Source organism: Chelmon rostratus, chromosome 7 (genome assembly GCF_017976325.1).
Source record: "Chelmon rostratus isolate fCheRos1 chromosome 7, fCheRos1.pri, whole genome shotgun sequence".
Classification (NCBI taxonomy): Eukaryota; Metazoa; Chordata; class Actinopteri; order Chaetodontiformes; family Chaetodontidae; genus Chelmon; species Chelmon rostratus.
The window spans coordinates 13,172,441-13,192,642 of record NC_055664.1 but is presented as its reverse complement, the minus strand read 5'-3'; the positions used below and the strand labels follow the sequence as shown (position 1 = coordinate 13,192,642).

Sequence of the window (20,202 nt, the reverse complement as noted above, 5' to 3'; positions counted from 1 at the left end):
GTGTACACTCTCTCTGTGTGGTCCTCCTTTCCCTTGAAACCCCTAAAACAACTTATAGGCATTAACATGCAGCGAACCACAAGCGCTGCATACTGTCATAAGAGTTCGGGTAGAATTGGGTGCGTGTATGTGTGAGTATATGAAAATACGTGAGTAGAGAGCAAACTGGCTCTATGGTGTGGGCCTTGACGAAGGCAGTAAGTGTGAGGGTGTGTGTGTGTGTGTGTGTGTGTCAGGAAGAGATTGAGTGTTTTAATTAAGGTGCAGACAGATGCTGTAGAGAGGAGTAAAAACAGCCAGAAGGGACTGAAGACAGCAGGATACATCCCCCCTGTCACACACACACACGCACACGCACGCACGCACGCACGCACACACACACACACACACACACCTCCTGTTGCTCTTACATGGCAAATGAGCCCCTTTCTTAGCAAATGTGTTTAACCTCCCCCAGCCCACACCGGCTATACCAAACTACCTGTGCGTTCCATCGCGTGTGTTCTCCATCCAGTTGTGATATGAGCTGCTGGGCCGCAGTGATCGTGTCCTGAGCTTTTGTCACCTCAGCCTCCAACTTAGCTGCCTCTGTTGTATGGCACTGAAACCTGAGGAAAGAGCAAGCAAGCGATAATTAAGAAGATAAATGTGCTTTATATGGGACTGCCATTTTGATATTTATTTTATTTACATAATATAGCATAAACAGATTGTATGTCATCATTACTCTGATGTATAATTCATTTTCCCACATCATTGAAAGTAGAATACAAATCTGTACGACATTCAACAATGCTGTGTGATGTGATATGAGGCGAGGTGAGGTGAGGCGAGGTGAGGCATCAAGAGAGTAAAGAGGGACAGCGCAGGAGGGGAGGAGAGGAGTAGTGAGACTGGCCAATGTGCTGCCAATTTAAAAGAGGGTGGAAAAGACCTGCCCTTCGGTAATTATTGATGTATTCATGTTTATATAACTAGATGGTGAGATGGGGGAATGCTGCATGGCTGGCAGTGAGAGACTGGGAAGGCAACTTCAAAATTGTATAATTTCTTTCTTGTAGAATGATACTGTCTAGCTCCAGAAGCTTGTTGAAATCTATTATTACCAGTCATACCTGCTTTTCACAATAGCTTGAAAGTTTATTTTTCTTTGCTAGTTCTGGTCTGGCCATGCCATAAGATGGAATGGGCAACCTTGTCTTGTCCCTGATTATATCAATGTTTTGTTGTTGTTTTTGTTGTTGTTGTCTTTTTTCAATTCTAGTAAACTAGTTGGGTTAGCCCTAGTCATAAGGCACAGATAGTCAACGTGACTTTGAAGAACTTATGACAATGTAACAACCATGAGTTTTGAAATGCAGTATAAATGGAAGGATGAAAGGCTGGAGGAATAGATGGAAAGTTGGGCAGAAACATACTTCTCTTTCAACTCGTTGACTTTGGCTCCAACAGAGCTGAGCTGGTCCTCCAGCTTATTCTTCCTACTCTCTGTTTTCCTAAGGTTTCTGGACACACACACGCACACGCACAGAAAAGAAAGTTATCTTGTGTGTATGCTTATAATGAAGAGTGCGTCTATGTGTATCGGTACGTGTACACATGTATATAAGAGGCCATGAGTAACTGAGGTGTTTGTGTTTGTGTTCCTACTCCATTAATCCGGCCTGCTCTCTCTCCAGTGGCTCTATCCTCTCGAGGACGTGGGAGTATTGGACATTGGCTTTGACCCAGGCAGCCAGAGGAGCAGCTGCTGCACTTGCACGCTTTGCATTCTGACCATAAAAACAACAGCATCACAAATCAGAAACAACTCAGTTGCTACAACAACAGCCACAGTAGAATCCTCAGCAAAAAAAAAAAATCAAGAAGGGGTTAAAAGCATCCCCGAACCATACATCTAATTCTTATTCTGATATCATGACTAGGTGACCTTGGGATCGAAGGAGGCCCTGTTCCTGTTGAGCAGCTCTTCCACACTATGGCGAATCTCAGGGGTGATGTTCCTGGCCTCAAATGTAGCTATGTCCTCCCTCACACCACGCTTAGCCAGAAAGCTGCAGAGAAAAGGGAGGAAGGCAGAAACAAGAGAGAGAGGATTGGACACGAGTAGTTCACAAATAAGGAGTGAAAAAATGACATGTGAAAGTTTGATAATACATGTCATGGCAATAATGAAAAGTAAAGAAGTGATTGAGAGACAGATCATTAGAGAGAGACAGAGAACAAAATGACTTTTTATCCAGAAAATGAGGAAGTTAATGTTAATTCAAGCCTAAAATTCCGAGACTGAAAGTGTTTTAATCTCTAATCAAGCGCAAACAGTTGCAACTTATTCTCTTTGTTACTCATATTGAGCAAATCCATCTCTGCCACCCCCCATCCTCTGTGTGTGTGTGTCTCTCTCTCTCTCTCGCCCTCTCTCTCTCTCTCTCTCTCTCACACACACACACACACACACACACACACACACACACACACACACACACACACACACACACACTCTCTCTTTGTTACTTGCAGTGCTCAGAGTGGAGTTGGCTCACCCAATTAATACGAGTCATTAGCAGGGCAGAATGTTTTTTTGTCTGTCTAATCCCCTCTAAAGGTGCCCACGGTCAGATGAGTGATTTGTACCAAAAGCTAATTTAAATAAACACTGGAGCATAAAGTAACTGCACAGACACAGTCACGCAGCAACCACACAAGGATACATGAAATACACACACAAATACAGATTTTGACATAATATATTAAATGTACCACAACCTCTTTTTTGACACATGGTTTAACTTATTAGCTGTGTGATGGTTTGATGGTTTGGATGATTTTCCAATGAAAGAAAAAAATCTTTTGCAGATAGTGCTAAAGACATATTTTATCATGTTAGCCTAGGTATTAAGATTTCTCCTTATCTCCATCTTTGCAATGTATGTTAAACATTTTCACTTCCTCTGTCGTCAGTCATCCATCATCACCCCATCACCTCTTTTTGGTGACCAAAAGGTGCTGAAGATCCTCGCCAGCTTAATTACTACCATCAGGCTAACTTTCCCTCCATTAAACCATCCTTCTTTATCGCCCTCCATCTGTCTACCCTTTTACACATTCTTCCCACATCTTCCCCTCTCACCTCTTCATGCTGACCCAGGAGGTGTCGAAGATGCCCATCAGTCTCAGCACGCCCTCCAGGATGTCTCTGATGACATCAGGGGGCATTCGGAGTGAGCGGATCTCAGACAGCGCTTCGGGCTTGATGTTTCCAACTGCACGCTTTGCTTCATCTACCAAAGGCTAGGGGGTAGCAATGATAAGAAGAGGGAGGGATGTAGAGGTAAAGAAGGGATAAGTGAGCTGGGATGGCAAGTATGGAAAAGGTAGAGGCCAGTTGTATGTGTTTCTGGTAACTGATCAATTATGTCATACTGGCTGCACAAGTCAATCAGACAACTTACCTGTACTTCCTTCAGCTCGTCATCTATTTTGGCCTTCCTCTCTTCAATCTTGGATACTTCTTGAGCCATCTTCCCTTTTATCTTTTCCATTTCTGACTTCTGGTCACTGGCATTCTGGAAAACCAAAAAGGTCACGTGATTGTGTTGAATTGAAAATACAGCCTTCAAATGTTTCAAATTCTGAAATAGAAGAATGTTCTATACAGCATACTCCCTTCAACTTGCCATTCACCAAGAAAACTTGCCCCCCACACCTTGAGATATTACAAGTTAAACCTCTCTAAACAACCTTTTAAAATGTAAATGAGTTCCCCTTTTTCAGTACTTCAGTTCTGAGATGTGTCAGACATACAGCCCCAGTCCTCCTCTGAGTAAAGATGAAAGATTTAGTTTAGGAACAGTCAAAGTAAGACATTCATTGAGGATAAAAGGGAAAGAGAGAGAAGATGAACATTTGGCAGCATCATTTTCCAACACTTTCTCTCTCTCACCTCTATAATCCCTAGAATCTATCCATCTTATCACATCGTATCCTCATACAAAGCTAATCTCTTCATAGAGTGTCTCCCCAACCCTCCAATTCTCCCCTTGTCAAGCTTTGACCCCTCCCTATATACCACATATTTCCCCTATTCCCTCTCCAAATCTCCTTTTTCTTCCTCATCCACTGAACTCACTCTGAATGTCTGAACGCCTCTGTCACTCTTCCACCTAGTTTGTTTCAACTCTTCATCACTTTGTCCCAGTCTTCCTCCTTTTTTACCTTCCTGCTGTCTGCATCTCAACAGGAGACATGGCCACTGCAGCCCAAAGGGATTGGTCTAGTCATTAATTATCACTCTGCAAACTGACAGTTATTCCTATTCCTGTAGAAGTAGATTCCCCACAGAGACAATGACAGGAGGATATCATAACTAATGAATGGGGTTCAGCTTCCTTTTTTCCCTCCACACATCTATACATCCATCCAAGCATCCATTCATCCTCCAGACAGAGCCAGCAGGAGGAAATGGAAACATGGATATCGGGAGATAGAAAACACTGGATGAGAAGTCACAGAACAAACAAATGTGCATACACACACAAACCAAATAAATAGTATCTTCACAGCAGGGGAGACGCAGCCATGGGAAAACCAGAAAAAGTTGCTTGCATAATACAATGCAGATGAGGAGGGGGGAGTGAAGGGGAGAGAGGCAAATATAAGAAACTAAGAGCAGAGAAGAGAAGGGAAGGAAAGAGAAGCGAAGAGAAGAGAAGAGAAGAGAAGAGAAGAGAAGAGAAGAGAAGAGAAGAGAAGAGAAGAGAAGAGGGCCACAGTTGGAGGATAGATGGAACTTGGAGGAGACATGAAACCCTGCAGGACCTCTGTCCTGCCTGCCACTGAGTGTCAGTTACACACACACTCACAAACACACATATATATATATACACACACACACACACACACACACACACACACACACACACACACACACACCTGCATGGAGGTGGTGATTTCCTGCAGGGCAGAATCTGCCTCATGTTGTTTAGTCTTCAGCAGTGCACTCTGCTCTGCAGCCCGCCTCTTCAACTCATCGACCAATGCCTTCGCTTCGTTCAGCTTCGATACTCCGGCCTGCAGACACAGTACCGGGGTCAACATTGCCCTAATTCTTATGGTCAAGTGCCCACTTAGAGACACTGCATTTGCAATTAGAAATGATCAGCAATTAATAAAAAAACAGCCTGTTTTACACAGCAATCAGAGTTTATCAGTGCTCAACATTCTGGTAAAATCTAGTTGAAATACATATGCCTCTGCTACTGCTTGCCAGTATCTGGGGTTTGTTAACATGCCACACAGTACTTAATGACTCTTTTCTTTTACTTCTGCATACCTCATACATACACTTTTCGCAGCAGCAACATACATTAAAAAACTGGCTACTTTTTTGCCTAGTAAATGCCTAGTAAATGAACTTGTGAAAAACAATTTCCAAACATTTCCGTCTTAGATCTTTGTGCATATGGGCCATACTACACGGCCCATATTGTATTCCTGCTGATATTGTACCTGTAGATGCTGTTGTCTCGTTGTGAGCTGGCTCTGCTTCCGGTTATATAACGCAGTGTAAACATGCAGAAAGGCCATGTACTGGCTGGGTGTCGCTCCATGCTCTCTACATGACTCATGGACCATCAGGAACAAACGGCACAGGTCTCCCTGAGCAGACCCTGCTAAAACCAGGGGATGAAGAACACAAGCTGGTCTAAATTTAGGAGGTCAAGTTCATAACATAAAACAAAGCCAAACACAGCTAGAAACACTTTAATATGCTTCAGAGTTACGTCCAAATAAGATAACGAAAAAGACAAAATATTTGCATTTTTATGGTGCAAAATTTATGGTTAACATACCTTTCTGGCAGTGATAGAAAATTTCCCATTATATATATATATATATATATATATATATACACTAAAGATTATATACTGACTCAAACACTTTTTTTAAAGTTATAAGTTGAAAGACTGACGTTGAGCATTCAGTATAATTAGAATTAGGGAAGTGACAGACATGAGCTACAACATCATTATCAATACCAAACTCACACAATTCAAACTATTTAATCAAAATGGGTAATTTTCTACATAATTTTAGACTTTTCTGAGTAAATGTGCTCCTACCTGAGCTTTTCCCCTTTGTGGCCTTTTCTCTTTCATTCTCCTCCCCCCCTTCTTCTGTCTTTGCCAGCAGAAGTTCAGGAATCTGACAGGGTACACACAAACATTTACACACACACCAGATAGAATTTTTTTTCTCAGCAGCTTTTTAAAAATAATTTTAAAGTATGAAATTTCAGTCATAGGGTCAATATTGGACGTGGAGCCACTGGATACTGGTAAAGCATACAAATGCATATGTATGGGGCTACAACAGAGCTCTGGGCTACACAGGTCTTTCTTTTCAATCTTTTCAGGTTTCTGGAAATCTCCATATGCAATACTTTAGCTGGATTTCTTAATCTTAGACACTGGTGTGAACTTTATCTGCGTGACTGCTGATTTAATGTGTTTTTGATGTGGCCGCTGTACTTGTTGGCCTTCTCCTTCTCTAACCTTCTTCATGCTGCTTTCAGACCATCCTTCCATCCACTGGACAGAACACTTGCGATAGAAAGCTGGGTTGCTCTCACAGTTGATGGTGAAGTTAGTGCTGGAGCAGTCCATGATCAGAACAATGTGGAGGTTCTGCTGGATTCCTAAGTGGGTGTGAAACACAGAGCAGTAGAATAGTTCATCACAAAAATGTCATTTGAGACCCAGCAAATGAGAGGAAAACAGAGACAGTAAGGGGGAATGTGAAGACAGGCTCTAGTTTTTGTGTCACTGATACTGTTCCTTTTAGCTTGTACATCCCTGACAGAGTTGGATAGTGAAGGTGAGCAGGGAGCTCTTTAGTGGGTTTGCTTTGACAATAATAGAGCTATTGATTTGATTCTCGAGCAGCAACCTCATCCTCAGTGACACTGCACTATTCCTGCAGTACACACATCACTGCACAGCAGGGAAGTAGAGGAACAGAGTCAGATACAATCACAGAAGAGAACAGAACAATCAGTAAGAAGAAATGACACGTGTAGCAGACTTTTACAGCGAGAAAGAGGACCAGAGCACCCCATATACCACATAGATGAGAACAGACCAAAATAATGAATGGCATGCAGGAAAACTGTCGATATATATTCTGCACTGACTGTAGGAAAAGTAGTTGTAGAGCGGTCCGGTGAATCCATCCTGGGAAGCATGATCTTTGAGTGGGGAGAGGAGAGGCTCCAGTTCTTCTGGGGTGTACAGACCTGGAACTTCACCTGAAACATCACACGCATACACATAGAAATGGTCAGTGTTTCCTATGCATTAGCATCTTTCAGAGTAAACTAAAGAGAGGATTGTAGGACAAGAACCCATGGCTGGTGTGCAGCATAGTTTTTGCTAAAATCATCCACATTGTATTTTTGACCATTTCAGCACACGGTTCATATTCAGATACAGACCATGTATAGTGCAATACTTGAGATTCAATATAACATACAGCACACAAACATCACACTTAGGATGTTTGTTCACTGCATTCACTCTTATTTATTTTGCTGCAATTTGACCAAGAAATAGTAGAATGGAAAAAGAAAAAGGAACAGCTTGCCATTTTTACAAATATGTTAGCTCACTGGAGTCTTGTCATCACCTTGAGACACCAGAAGAAATAGTCCAGCACATAACCACCCCATAAAACCAAAACTTGATATTTTTACACTTCACACGGTTTGTGCTAAGCTAAGCTAAGCAAACCATCTCCTGGCTCCTGTTACATACAGAGTGGTGTCAATCATCTAATCTAACTCTCTTAAAAATGGGGGTAGAAAAAACAAACAGATAAAAACTATACACACCTGATGAGAGCAGGCTGTTGACCATCTCTAAGAAAGCTGGGTGAACAAACTGATAGTCTTCCAACAGTAGAACCACATGTTGACCCTCCAAACCTGCCAGCTGCATCACCTACACATATAGTACACAGTCATTATACATTTGATACATACCACACACACTTATATACATTTGATTTAAGTGTAAACATGATATACGACAGGTATATGGACACCAAAGTTCCCTTAGAAAACTACTGTGCATTTAAGCTATAATGCTTGTAAAAGGCTTGCCAGTACACAGCAATAACTTCTAAGTGCATTCTGCAAAGAGTGGTTACTTGGCACAATGTAAACCAGTAAAAAGAGGCGATCCACTCTTACCGTCTTGAGATCATTGCTGAAATGCTTAAGAGTATAACCACGAGAGATTTTGGGCGTGAACAATGTGTATCCATGCATGTGTGACACCAGGCACGTGGCTGTGTGCCGACCCACTCCACTCCGGCCTGCCAGAAGCAGAGAGCCACCGGGTCTGCTCAGGATCCGATCCACCCTGGACACAAAGTCACACACTTCCCAGAACAGGAGAAGATCCAGCTCCCTGTTATCACGGCTATACAGCACTACTCCCTAAAGGAAGAAGATGGAGGAACACACACACAGGTGAGGAGGTGCACCACAGACACTCAGACAAATACAATTAAATGAAAACAACACAAAGACAAAGAAAGCATATGAATGAGATCAGCAACCACTGTACATAAATACATAGGTATGTATGTATACTTAATCCAACAAGCCTGACTGCACAAAGTACCCCAGACAACAGTTTCTCACTGTTACCTTCTGTATAACTTGTTTAAGGTCAGCCGAATCCAGACGTCCCAGCTGTTTACCATGAGGACGTAGGGACTGGCCTGGAGCCATTACAGCCCCTTCACTGGCTCCCCATGTTACATAGAAACCATCTGCAAACAGGGGAAATATTATGGTTAATATTCCATTGTGGACAATATAAGCACAATATAACACCACTGCAGCGGCTGCATTGAATGATGACAGGAGTCACAAAACCAGAGTTTCTGTTGTCTAGTAATTACTGTTCTGTTCTTACTCTTCTTCTCCATGCACTGTTTTCCCTGTTTTCTGCCTCTCTGATGTCCGCCCTCTCACTCACTGCTCTCCCAATTCAGCGAATTAAGAATCTATCTAGTCATGGTTGTCGGAACATTGGAAAGACAAACCAAGAAGGGTTTCAATTTTGGTTTCGTCATGTTTGAATGAAGTCTGTTTTACAATGATACTGGCTGGTGGCTTTGGTGAGAGCGATATAACAGCTGTTTCTGGTTTAACACAACTGATCTTACTCTCTAACAAAAATGTATCTCTGTAGGGATCCTTTCCATAATAATGTCAGACACTTATTATAACAATCTAAGCCTGTCTTTGGCAAAAACAAACACTTTTACATACACAATGTAATCTCTGAGGGATTCTCTGTGATTGTACTGTTGTGCATTTTGTGGCTGCCGGCTGCAGAATTCAATACTGAAAAAACTTCCAAAAAAACATGGGAAAATAGGGTCCATGATCAAATAAAATGTGACCCCTCCTGGAAACTGTACACAACATCACTTTCATTGATCAAAATTGAAATGTAAGTCAAGCTTAAATATGCACATAATTCAACAAAACAGAATAGAACATCATTTTGTTTGTTTATTTTGTAATGTGTGGGTATGTAGATCTTTTAAAAGACAAATATGTTTACATTTTTTATAATGAATATTCCAACGTAATTTTTGACCAATTTTGACAGCTCTGCTTGATATGACACTGTAGCTGATAGCCAATCAAATTTGGCTTTCATTCAGGCATAATAATCAACCTGAAATTGAATGCATTAATCAAGTAGGCAATCCAATGCTCCAATGCAATGCAATTTCCTGCTTTGCTTAATGTTGGGCTGTTTGTATGTGTATGTCAGCCAGAATATACCCATCTCATACCAGTCATGTTGTCTAGAGCATCAGAGCCCCAGTCTCCCCGTATGATGGAGGACAGGATGTTATCAAAGGTGTGAAGGTCTTTGGAGGAAACCAGCCGGTCTCTGAACAGCCTCCTAGCCTCATATGCAACCACCTCCAACACACTGTCTGTCACATTAGATTGGGCTAAAAAAGAATAAATGAGATACACACACAAACACATTTGAATTAGTACCCAAAAGGATAACCCAAAACAATTTGATAGTATTTAAAATATGACAACCACTTTGGCACTTATCACTTTAAAAAATTGTGTTTGTTTTGCATTTTGTCTCTTTATTGAGTTTCCTGTCTGATTTTGTATTGTATTGCCGTTGCTGTCTTGACCAGGTCTCTCTTGAGAGTGAGAATCTGTGTCTCAAAGAGATTACCGACCTAAATGGTGGCTAAATTAAAAAGAAGAGTTATGCATACTTGCACTTACACACAAGATAAGATTTGCTGATTCTGTTTGACATTTGCTTCTTATCAGAACCTTGATGCAACAATTCAGCACAAAGACGACCAAATTTTAGTGATTCGTCCGCAAAAGGAAACTTTTCTGCATCTCACTTACACCATAACACATACACTGAATATTTTGTAGTCTGTCCATGTCTGTCATGACATTAGCACAGCAGTCACACGATGACTCAGGATCAACATGAGTTAAAGGGCTATTTTTGGTGGGATCAGGCATGACACTTGCACAGCCCTGGGTCAGACTAAATTTACTTAATTCCCCCAAGAAGAGTGCTGCTAGCTAAAAAGAGAGTGCTACAGGGAGAAGCCAGAATGGTGGTCTCATTGGCCGTTGGCTTCAACAGTGTCTGTCACATTACATTTAAAGTGCTGAAGAAGACTGAGAAACAGTTGACACGTCAGGGTTTTCCTATTAAATTTTAAAGACTGCTCATTAAATTAAAAACACATAAAAGTTGTCATGCTAAACATTTTCTATACCTATAGCTTCCAAATGATTTCTCTGCTAAAAACCCACATCAGTGGTGATTGACCACCAGAGTCAATACAGACAAAAATTCAGGGCGTTAACAATATTTGTTTATTAATATATAACAATTTGACACAGATCTCTTAGGTTTGCTTATTAAAGAACTGTGACCAAGAGTTGAAAAACTTTGTGGTGGACAGCCTACGCAAATATCTCTAACATATCTTATGTTGGCCATTTTTGGACTGCAATTTTGTGTTACTATTTAGTTGACATATGATGATACTGATATATGTGTGATAGGGTTTAATTGGCTGATGATATCAGCTAGTCAAATTGGTAAATTAAAAAAAAAGATATGTGTGTAAGAGCAACACAGCAAAAAGCACAGATCAAAGACTCACTATAAATGACCTCCTTATCATTTACATGGGGAAACATACAAATTTATACAGTGTCTCACTCCATTAAATCTCAATTAAATTCAAACATAGTTTAAGCCAAACACAAACATTAAACCTGCAATGAGCAATTTTTCTGGCCACTTGGGGGCAGCAGAAGTGATTGTGAAAACAGTATCATCAAGTTGATATGGTGAATTTGTTAGCAAACAGCTGCTCACACATCCAGCACTAATTAAGTAATATTATAATTATTTTGGAGTCGTGTTTCTGGTCCCCTGGCAAACAGCAGTCCAATATTCACTCGCTTTTAGCTCTTCTTTTGGTCTCCTTTGGTCTTGACATCACTTACAGCCACTTTAAATTTTAAACACTAGAGTTACGGAAGTTATGAAGTGTTGTTGATATATTTATTGGGATCACATGCACATTAAAAACTCACCACAAACATCAACACCATCACAGAAGAAAGACGAAGAGCAAGAGAAAGACAGGGGGTTTTACATACCAAAAAGAAGGTAAGCAGCAAGAGGGGAAAAGAGGGAGGAAGAAGTCAGTTAAAAAATGATGAGCACAGGAAAAGAGAAGTTTGTCCGCTGACGTGTTTAATTAAAATAAATGATTGGACTCACTATCACAGCAGGAACACATTGCAGAAGGAGAGAAAGAGTGACAGAGGGAGAGATGAAAGGACAGCAAAGGGAGAGGATGATAAAAGAGGGGAGGCAGACAAGTGACAGAGAGGAAGAGAGGAAACAGAGGAGGGAGAGAGAGAGAGAGAGAGAGATCGAACCAACAAAAAGGTGAGAGTTGGAGACAGTAGCACTGAACTAAAAGAATACTGACAAGAAACTAAGCCATCTGGTCCTGTCTTTTTGATTCTGGCATCAAAACTGACAGAGTTATTCATGTTTATGTTCCTGAGAAGTAGCAGAAATTATTCTATGTGAGGACTCTAAGGAATTAGCAGAAAACCAGTGGTTCATTAAATCCAACTTTCTGTTTTTGTTTGCATACGGCAGTACCTCTGAAAATGTGGGTCAAAAAAGCCCCTTACAGGTCAAAAAGATTTTTCTGAGTATGGGCCTGTATGGAGAAGTGTTCACTTTTTGGCCAACTTTGAGAAAGTTTGAGTGTTCCTGGTTATTCCATCGATCTTATTCCTGTCAAAAATATGCTAAAAGACACACATAATAATTGTCTGGTTACCTGCGGTAAGGTCATATCGCAGCAGGCTGAGGACCCATTCTGTGAGGATACAGGGGGTGAACAGGTAGTGGCTGTGGTCATCCACTGTAAACTTGGCTTTCACCTGAGAGTACAGATACACAGGGAGATAGGTGATACATACATATCTATAGGACAAAATGCATTGGCAACTGATGAAATACGGAATTTATGGCCGAATTACAGTAAGTAAGAGTGATTAAATTTCTGCTGAATCAGCACAAAAGGCATCAAACATGACACAGATACTTAACCTCTAAAAGCACCAGTTGTCATTCATAGTGGCATTTAAAAAACAGCCACATGGGGCTTCGTTCACTGATAGTCTGCGCCTATAAATTACAGTGTCTGAGGTGCAATAAAATAAGTTTTCTGCAGAACTCCACTCTTGCTTTTCACACACAGGTCACGGTCCTGTTAAAAAAAAATCTTGAATACATGAATAAACCAAAGCTCAGGAATGTATGTCATGACACCAAACCTTGACATATGGTATACCTTTAGATGGCAAGAGGGACAACAAGTGTATCCAGTTATTACTTGAAAATGCCACATGATGTGACATTTGAGACATTAAGTGTGATATACGGTGGAAAACAGCTGAAAAAAATGAGGGTATGCAAAGGAGCTAGATGTGCTGATGTAATTTACTTCCCTCAACTGTAAATGTATGTTAATTTAAACACAAGATACTTGTGCACAAAAAGAGGATTCATTCTCAGTAAGAACCTTGGAGCCCTAATCTGCCTCTATACATGCCAAAGAGCAGAGATTCCTAACACGTCTCTGGGGGTCATCAGGTGGAAACCTCCCTTCAACAGTGTTTCGCCTACTTAGTCCCACTACACCTCCAGGAGGCTAGGCGGTGAACTCCAGCGTCCCAGAGTCACCCCCCCTAGTGCCAGTTCACACTGCTCCTACACAGTGTGAACTGGCACATTTATCCTGACACTTTCACCACCTACACAAAATTGCAACATCTAATGTCATTACGCATTCCTGTGTTATGCTATACACAAGTACCTTTGTAATATATGTACCTGGTCTATGATCTCTAGACTTGCAATAGTTTAAAAATCTGTTGTGCTATCCAAAGCACTGCTAGGCACCGAAACCCATGAACTCAAAGAAGGGCTGTTTGTTTTTAAAGCATGGTGGTGTTATTATGGTAGAAATGCCGGTAGTAATGTTTTCCTGATCACATTCATCAGTCAGTGTTCAGCCTGTGTGTGTAGTTCCATTGGTTCAATGTGTACCACTCAAATTCCACTCAGAGTCTCCAATGACTTGTTTGTGCTTTCAATATCTCAGGCAAAACTATGTTGCTACAAATACAAATGTGAACATGAATGAACGCCCTGTTCAAGTCAATACCTGTTCGTAGAGCTGCACAAGAGACCCAGCCAGCTGGTGTGTTTTCCCTGTGCTGGCCCAGGATGCCTGGCTGCCCAGGCTATGCTGGAGAACTGGCTGCAGGTATGCTGAGTAGATAGTCTGCAGCTGCTCCCTGTCTGGATAGCTGAAGGCAATGGCAAAAAGGCAGAGAAACAGATGGATGCAGGCAAATGAAAGTAGAGGGGATTACAATCAGAATTACAGGGAGACCGACGCATGGAGAAATAGAGATGATGGGTGATGTTTGGGAAGGAAAATTTCGAGGGCATGTATGCAAATACATGCATAATTGCAGGCTGTTTGGCAAAGTGTAAAGTAATGCATGAATACAATTGCACCAAACTCACTCTATAGTGCAGATGCGAACTATAGATGAGAAGCGGGAGGTGAGAGAATGGCTCCCCACAGCACCTCCTGTTGACATAGAGGCCACCACCTGGATGTTCTCAAGGCTCACCCACTCCAGATTTTCATCATAGAATCCCTTATATGTCAAAGCCTGGAGGAAAGACAGAGAGAAGAGAGAGAAAGAGGTGAAAGGAGGGTTGGGAGAATGTAAGGCATTTATTAAAAGGCTCAAAAGGTCTGTAAGACTCCAAGTACTTTCCAGTTTTACAGTACATGGAACTTACAGGAACCAGTGTGAAAGTCTGAGCTTGTGAAGGCAGACCCTGAGATACAAACTGTACTTTTTTAGTGTCATCCATTCACTAATTTGTTCACTTATCTGCCTTTTTGTTTATGTATCCTCGCTACCTGTTGCAGGAAGGCAGTGAGGTTACTGGTCCCCCACTTATCAGGTTTTGGTAGGTTGATGTCTTTTAGGTAGAGCACCAGGTTTTCACAGTCCTTGGGTCTGAAGACTCGTCCGGTGTTAGAGCTCAGCAACAGGCAGGTCTGACCAAGCTTCTGCAGGACATGGCGAGAAGAGGTCTGGGCACTGCAGTGAACCACAGCAACTTGGGTGGAGCGAAGCCGAGAGAAGGCGTAGCGCAGGAGCATGCTGGACAGAAAACAACACATCGATGAAAGGTCAATAAACACACAGGCAGTTATTTTTAAAAGGAGCGGAGAGACTGGGCCAAATAGCTTCAGCCAAATGACTAAATGCTCTGAATCTTCAACATCTCATATATGTTTAGGATGGTGTCAGGACCACAAGAAAGAATCATAGAAGGAAACATGTGTTAGCGCTGCCAGACATTTCGACAGGACACAAAACAGTCAGAGAAAAATATTGGAAAGTAAATAATCTCCATGCATGTGCACATACGATCCTTCCATTGCATGTGTGCTTAAATTAAATAGAAATCACAAGAGTAATCTGACAAATCCAGTGTCTCACTGGCACTGACATTTCAGGCAAAGTGAGACAAGAGGATGAAAAAAGGAGACATTGAGTGAGACTCAACTGGAGTGTAAAAGGCAAACTGAGTGACCCTTGTTCTGCAGCCCACTGAGGACTGAAGCAATTACTTTTGAGGCAACAACTGCCTGTGTACACATACACAAGCCTGAACACATACACTGAACACACACAGATCTGATCTTTATTCTGACTTGTCAGTGTTTTTACATGAAAGGTCAAGTCTTGAATAAAACAAAGATGTGATATCAGCGTTGATTATGTGCTTGTGTCATTTTGAGTGTCCACATTTGAGTGCCTCTGCCTCACAATCCATAGCATACACTCTTTCACCGTGACCTTGCTAACCCTTTGTCTACAAGCCAACCGACAGGTGGTGCGCCTGGAACTGTGCCTATTAAACTGTTTATACAGACTGCCGTTTAATGAAAGGTTTGAAACAATCGTTGTTAAATGAATGTATGTATGTAAGATAACGCAATATGCTATTCAGCAATCACTGCAATGAATTCATTTTCAACTAATGTTTTCAAAATGTATTTTTGTGTTGGGATCCAGATTTTGGGTTGCATGCAAATTTGTGAAAATGTGTTTCTATACTGCGTCTCCATATAAATAATTTTGCAAGTGTGTATGCAAATGCTTCCTCTGTTTACGAGCATACAAATGTTTGTGCTCTATTGCGCATACATGTCCACAGGTGTGCAATTACCCCTTTCCGCAGCCCTCTGGCCCGACTACCATGAATGGCTGCCTGTGCTGAGCGGTGAGCCATGGGGAGAAGCAGTGAAGACCTCTCTGCATGTCTGGAGTCTCAATAACAGGTAGTGTGTGTGTATGAGAGAGCTGTTCCAGTGTGAGGCCCTCGGGACGCTGGAATGTATAGGCTGCTAGATGGCCGCTGTCTGAGTCATAGTAGGTATCAAGTGGTTTTTTGGTGTCTGGTGGGCTTTCCCTGGCCCAGCTCAGCAACTACAGAGGTACAAAGAAATACGAGCACACATTAAGACCAGGACTGATATCCCTCTTAGATAGTAGCATTACAGAAGTTCCCCAACAGGTGCATATCCTGCATTAGTGCTTGAATGATGACTCATCCTCCTATTTTTAAGACTTCATTTCAACTCAAAAACTAAACTGTTCTTACAGTTGCCCTCATCCCATACAAAAATCACAGGGGTCCTCACCTCTTTGGCAAACTCCTGTCGTGTTTTGAGGTTGAGGTTTCCTCCCAAACCTCTAAGAAGACCAACGATGAACTGACCTCTCTCTGTCACAGCGTTGAGGTGTGACAGACCATTGAACACCGTACCCACCAGACTAGTCTCCACCACAAAGTCATTCTGACGAAAGGAGTAAAGAAGAAAAGTTTGGCACCTATAATGTCAGCAAATATACTCACTATAAGGAAAACTAGTCAGTATACGTGGAGGTCATTTATTCTGAAAGTCCGGAACTGTTGTTATATGCATGTAAACTCACATCAACACTGTTCATTTAGGCCAAAACCTGGAGTTTAAAGGGTATTTAAAATTCAGCATTGACTGTTTTTGAGCCAGTGTGTAGAACTAGGAGAGGGCAAAGGTTACCTGTTTCAGGACCCAGTCCAGGGCTCGCTGGAAGTAGTCTCCCAGCCAGTTTTCCAGATTACTGCAACACTCCTCTGGCTGACCCCTCAACCACGACTTCAACAAGGCACCTACATCGATGTCCTCATCGCTAAAAGTACAAATGGGGGAAAAGGAGGAAGAAAAAAAAGGGAGAAATGCTTGTTGGGAAAGATGGAATTTGGTACAAATCAACACTTAGAAGACAGCCTGCATATGCTGGCTGACTGACCTGAGAAAGATCATGCCCATGCGGGATATGGTGGCCGGTGAGGCACAGCTAAGGTCATGAGTCTCAAACAGGAAGTTAACGTTTGGTCCGAACTGGATGCGTTCTCCACTCGGCATGGTTAACAACCGATTGTCATCAAGCACAGAGTTCAGACTCTCAATCCACTCTGGGTCAATGTCGCCATCGCACACAATCCATGAGCTCACCTCTAAAACAAAAATAAAGAAATATATAAACTGTATATACATGAAGTACATTTAACTCCATACATACAGTGCAGAGCATAAGAAATGTTGAGCACTGTTTTAGTCCTTGTAGAGTGTACTGGGTGCAGTTGCAGTAGACTTCATCCCAGTTGTTAAAATTCTGGCTATGTGAGACTTCTTACCCTGTGGTTCTCTGACCACATTCCTGGCACTATGTGTGAGGACACCATCAGCCCATTCTCTTGTGTCCATGTCTATATGTCCCAGCAGCTGTTGCCTTGGCATGGCCTTAGGATTCATTGTGTACTGCTTCACCTACAAAAATACAACATTAAACAAAGATTGGGGAGGTTTTGTTTTTTTTTTACTGACCCATAAACTCTTTTCATACTCCTTATATCCTATATACTAAATAATATTGTTAATTATATACATATTTAACATATATTGTTAAATATATGTTTATTACTAAATTATGTATTATGTACAGTATGAATCGAAGAATGAAAATCCAGGTGGGCGGTTTGTCTCTGACTCACCACTTTGCCTGTTTTGCTGAGAGCAGCTCTAAGCATCCTCCAGAGGGTAGACTTCCCCGCTCCACTTGGCCCGACGATGACTACTCCCATGCGTTGTCTCAGCTGTTCATTCAGCTCCAATGCCTTCTTCAGCTACCCGGAGATGGAAAAACAGCCTATGATTAATCCACGATTTTTCCACCATCTTTCTAATGAACTATCCAACTGTTGTCTTTGTGTTACTGTTTTAGAATTTTTGTTGCACTGAGTGATCCCAAACACTGGACTGATACCAGTTCACATCATTTATCATGCATATTTAGCTAACGAATAGATGTCTTCATACACACACCTGGCTGGGTATAAGTTCAAGTCGTGCCTCCTTGTAGACTTGTTCCAGTGCATGCATTAGTATCTGGTCCTCCACATTGGTGAAATTAACCCCAGAGAAGACATCTCTGACAAGAGCATCAAACCGAGAGCTATCGGCAAACGTCAGCTTGGACATGGTGTTCAGTCTCAATGCCTGCACCACCAGACTGCTCTCCTGAACTGCATGTAGATGAAAAAGACTGATTTAATATCCATTTCAATTGAAAATAGGATAGGCATGTGAAAAATACTTCAGCAAGGATATGATTACAAATATGAAATTGGTGAAAAACAATGGTATACAGAAACAGAAGCAAATAAATAATACAGGCTTAAAAAACACAAAAAGACAAGGTTGTGAAAATGAATCTGTCCAGCCATTTTTGCTTTGCTCTTGCACAAGCCACCTGTTATAAAGTGCCAATTACCAAATCCTGTCATGATTTAAGAGTTTATCAGTCCTTTTGTTCTCTTCTCCAAAGATGCTGGCCTTCTATGCAGGTACAAATGTGGTGTTTTTTTAAAGCAGGGAGGAACACTTGGCCAGACTACACACAGAGATAAACACAAGAAAACCTTGGGGACTCATCGCCAAGACAGAGGGCGCATGTAGTGTGTGCATGTGTGCGTGTGTGTTGGACAGATAAAGGGTGTGTGATGGAACAGAAAGATGTGAAAGAGAGAGGGATGGGTTCAAGAAAAGGCAGGGAGGGAAATGAAGAGAGAGATGGGGGGGCATTGAAAAAAGCAGAGACATGAAGGGGCGATGGGGGTGAGAAACAGAGGGCAGTGAGTGGGACAAGAGCGGCATCGACAGTCAGGTATCAGAGAGAGAGCTAACAAGAGGTCAGAAGGAGGGGGAAGGAGGTGGGGAGAAAGGTACTGAAGAGGTAAACATCAGACCTCTGGCAAAGTGTTTGGGATGAGAGAATGGAGAAGAACAAAAGTACAGACAAGTGAAAAGCCCAAGGGAAGAAAAGTTTTCAAGGGGAGCGTTTGGGCTAAATGTCAATTGATGGCGTGTCTGTTTTAGAGGATTTAGAGGGCAAGGACAACAGGTGCATAGAGAAAGCGCTGGTCAATAGAGCCTTTTGATGTTCAAGTACACTCATGCGTAGTGTTTATCCAACTACATTTAAAAGGTATCCACACACAGAGACACAGATTATCAAAACATTTTGTAGTGTGACCCTGTTGGTGACAGGATAAGCATCCCCAAACCAGTCCAATTTTCATCATCACCTTATCCTCTAATCCCTTCCATTGGCTCTACAGATTTCTATCTCAGGTCAGAAGCTTATTAGCGCAACAGTTTCAGCACTTCTCAGGGGACACTTTTTTAGAGACACACTGACCAAATGACCGTTTTCACATTTTTGACTTTTAGCGGAACAATTGGACTTTTTTACTTAAATCATTACACTGCAGGGACATTCTAAGACATGTAAATACAGTATGGTTAGCTGGACTTTTGTAATTGTTAAATAATGGACGTGAATCTGAGTTGACATTAAATGTTGAAATATTGATAAATTAGATTTTGGCTATCTGCAGCATGTCGTATCAAATGACAGCAGAGTGATAACTATTGTGTCGTTGTGGTAAATATTTATTTTGGATCTGCTGAGCAGGCTGTCACAAGCCCGAAGAATCAGGAACATCCAAGTCATTATTGATTGAATAATTTGGTCTGTGAACCACTGAGCAGAAAGTTTCAAAGACTTGCTCATCTCATCGGGAAGCTGAAGCTGGGGTGTTTTGGAGCTAAGTCAGTATAACAGATTTGATGGCTTGTGTCCTGCTTATAACATATAAATTAGGTATCTGGTACTTAAATGGTCCTGTTTTTTTTTTGGTGGTGATCATTTTCTGTGGAGCTATGAGGCATCAGACTGAGGTCGGCTATCGTCGACACTGGTGGGTTAGCACCAGCATCTTAGCTTTCAACATCTGAACTCGGCTTGTCTATAAATGTTGACTATGACTAATGGCACAAGTATTCAAATCCTGTGAAGCAGTAAAATAGCACAAA

General features: G+C 41.7%; 1 protein-coding gene across 1 annotated transcript in view; it reads right to left on the bottom strand.

The window, feature by feature from the left end:
* LOC121608816 (cytoplasmic dynein 2 heavy chain 1) overlaps window positions 1-20,202 on the bottom strand; it is a 106,927-nt gene that overhangs the window by 63,304 nt on the left and 23,421 nt on the right. Inside the window, exons 40-65 of the mRNA XM_041940200.1 lie at window positions 18,151-18,350; window positions 17,820-17,951; window positions 17,463-17,595; window positions 17,075-17,282; window positions 16,825-16,954; window positions 16,423-16,578; window positions 15,948-16,207; window positions 14,626-14,872; window positions 14,217-14,368; window positions 13,849-13,993; window positions 12,457-12,559; window positions 9,877-10,041; window positions 8,711-8,835; window positions 8,249-8,497; window positions 7,889-7,997; window positions 7,193-7,306; window positions 6,555-6,697; window positions 6,123-6,204; window positions 5,509-5,672; window positions 4,933-5,070; window positions 3,453-3,566; window positions 3,131-3,291; window positions 1,931-2,054; window positions 1,651-1,772; window positions 1,419-1,505; window positions 482-608 (exon numbers count right to left, since the gene is read on the bottom strand). Coding sequence (XP_041796134.1) covers window positions 482-608; window positions 1,419-1,505; window positions 1,651-1,772; window positions 1,931-2,054; window positions 3,131-3,291; window positions 3,453-3,566; window positions 4,933-5,070; window positions 5,509-5,672; window positions 6,123-6,204; window positions 6,555-6,697; window positions 7,193-7,306; window positions 7,889-7,997; window positions 8,249-8,497; window positions 8,711-8,835; window positions 9,877-10,041; window positions 12,457-12,559; window positions 13,849-13,993; window positions 14,217-14,368; window positions 14,626-14,872; window positions 15,948-16,207; window positions 16,423-16,578; window positions 16,825-16,954; window positions 17,075-17,282; window positions 17,463-17,595; window positions 17,820-17,951; window positions 18,151-18,350 — 3,890 coding nt within the window. The remainder of the gene's footprint in view (window positions 1-481; window positions 609-1,418; window positions 1,506-1,650; window positions 1,773-1,930; window positions 2,055-3,130; window positions 3,292-3,452; window positions 3,567-4,932; window positions 5,071-5,508; window positions 5,673-6,122; window positions 6,205-6,554; window positions 6,698-7,192; window positions 7,307-7,888; window positions 7,998-8,248; window positions 8,498-8,710; window positions 8,836-9,876; window positions 10,042-12,456; window positions 12,560-13,848; window positions 13,994-14,216; window positions 14,369-14,625; window positions 14,873-15,947; window positions 16,208-16,422; window positions 16,579-16,824; window positions 16,955-17,074; window positions 17,283-17,462; window positions 17,596-17,819; window positions 17,952-18,150; window positions 18,351-20,202) is intronic.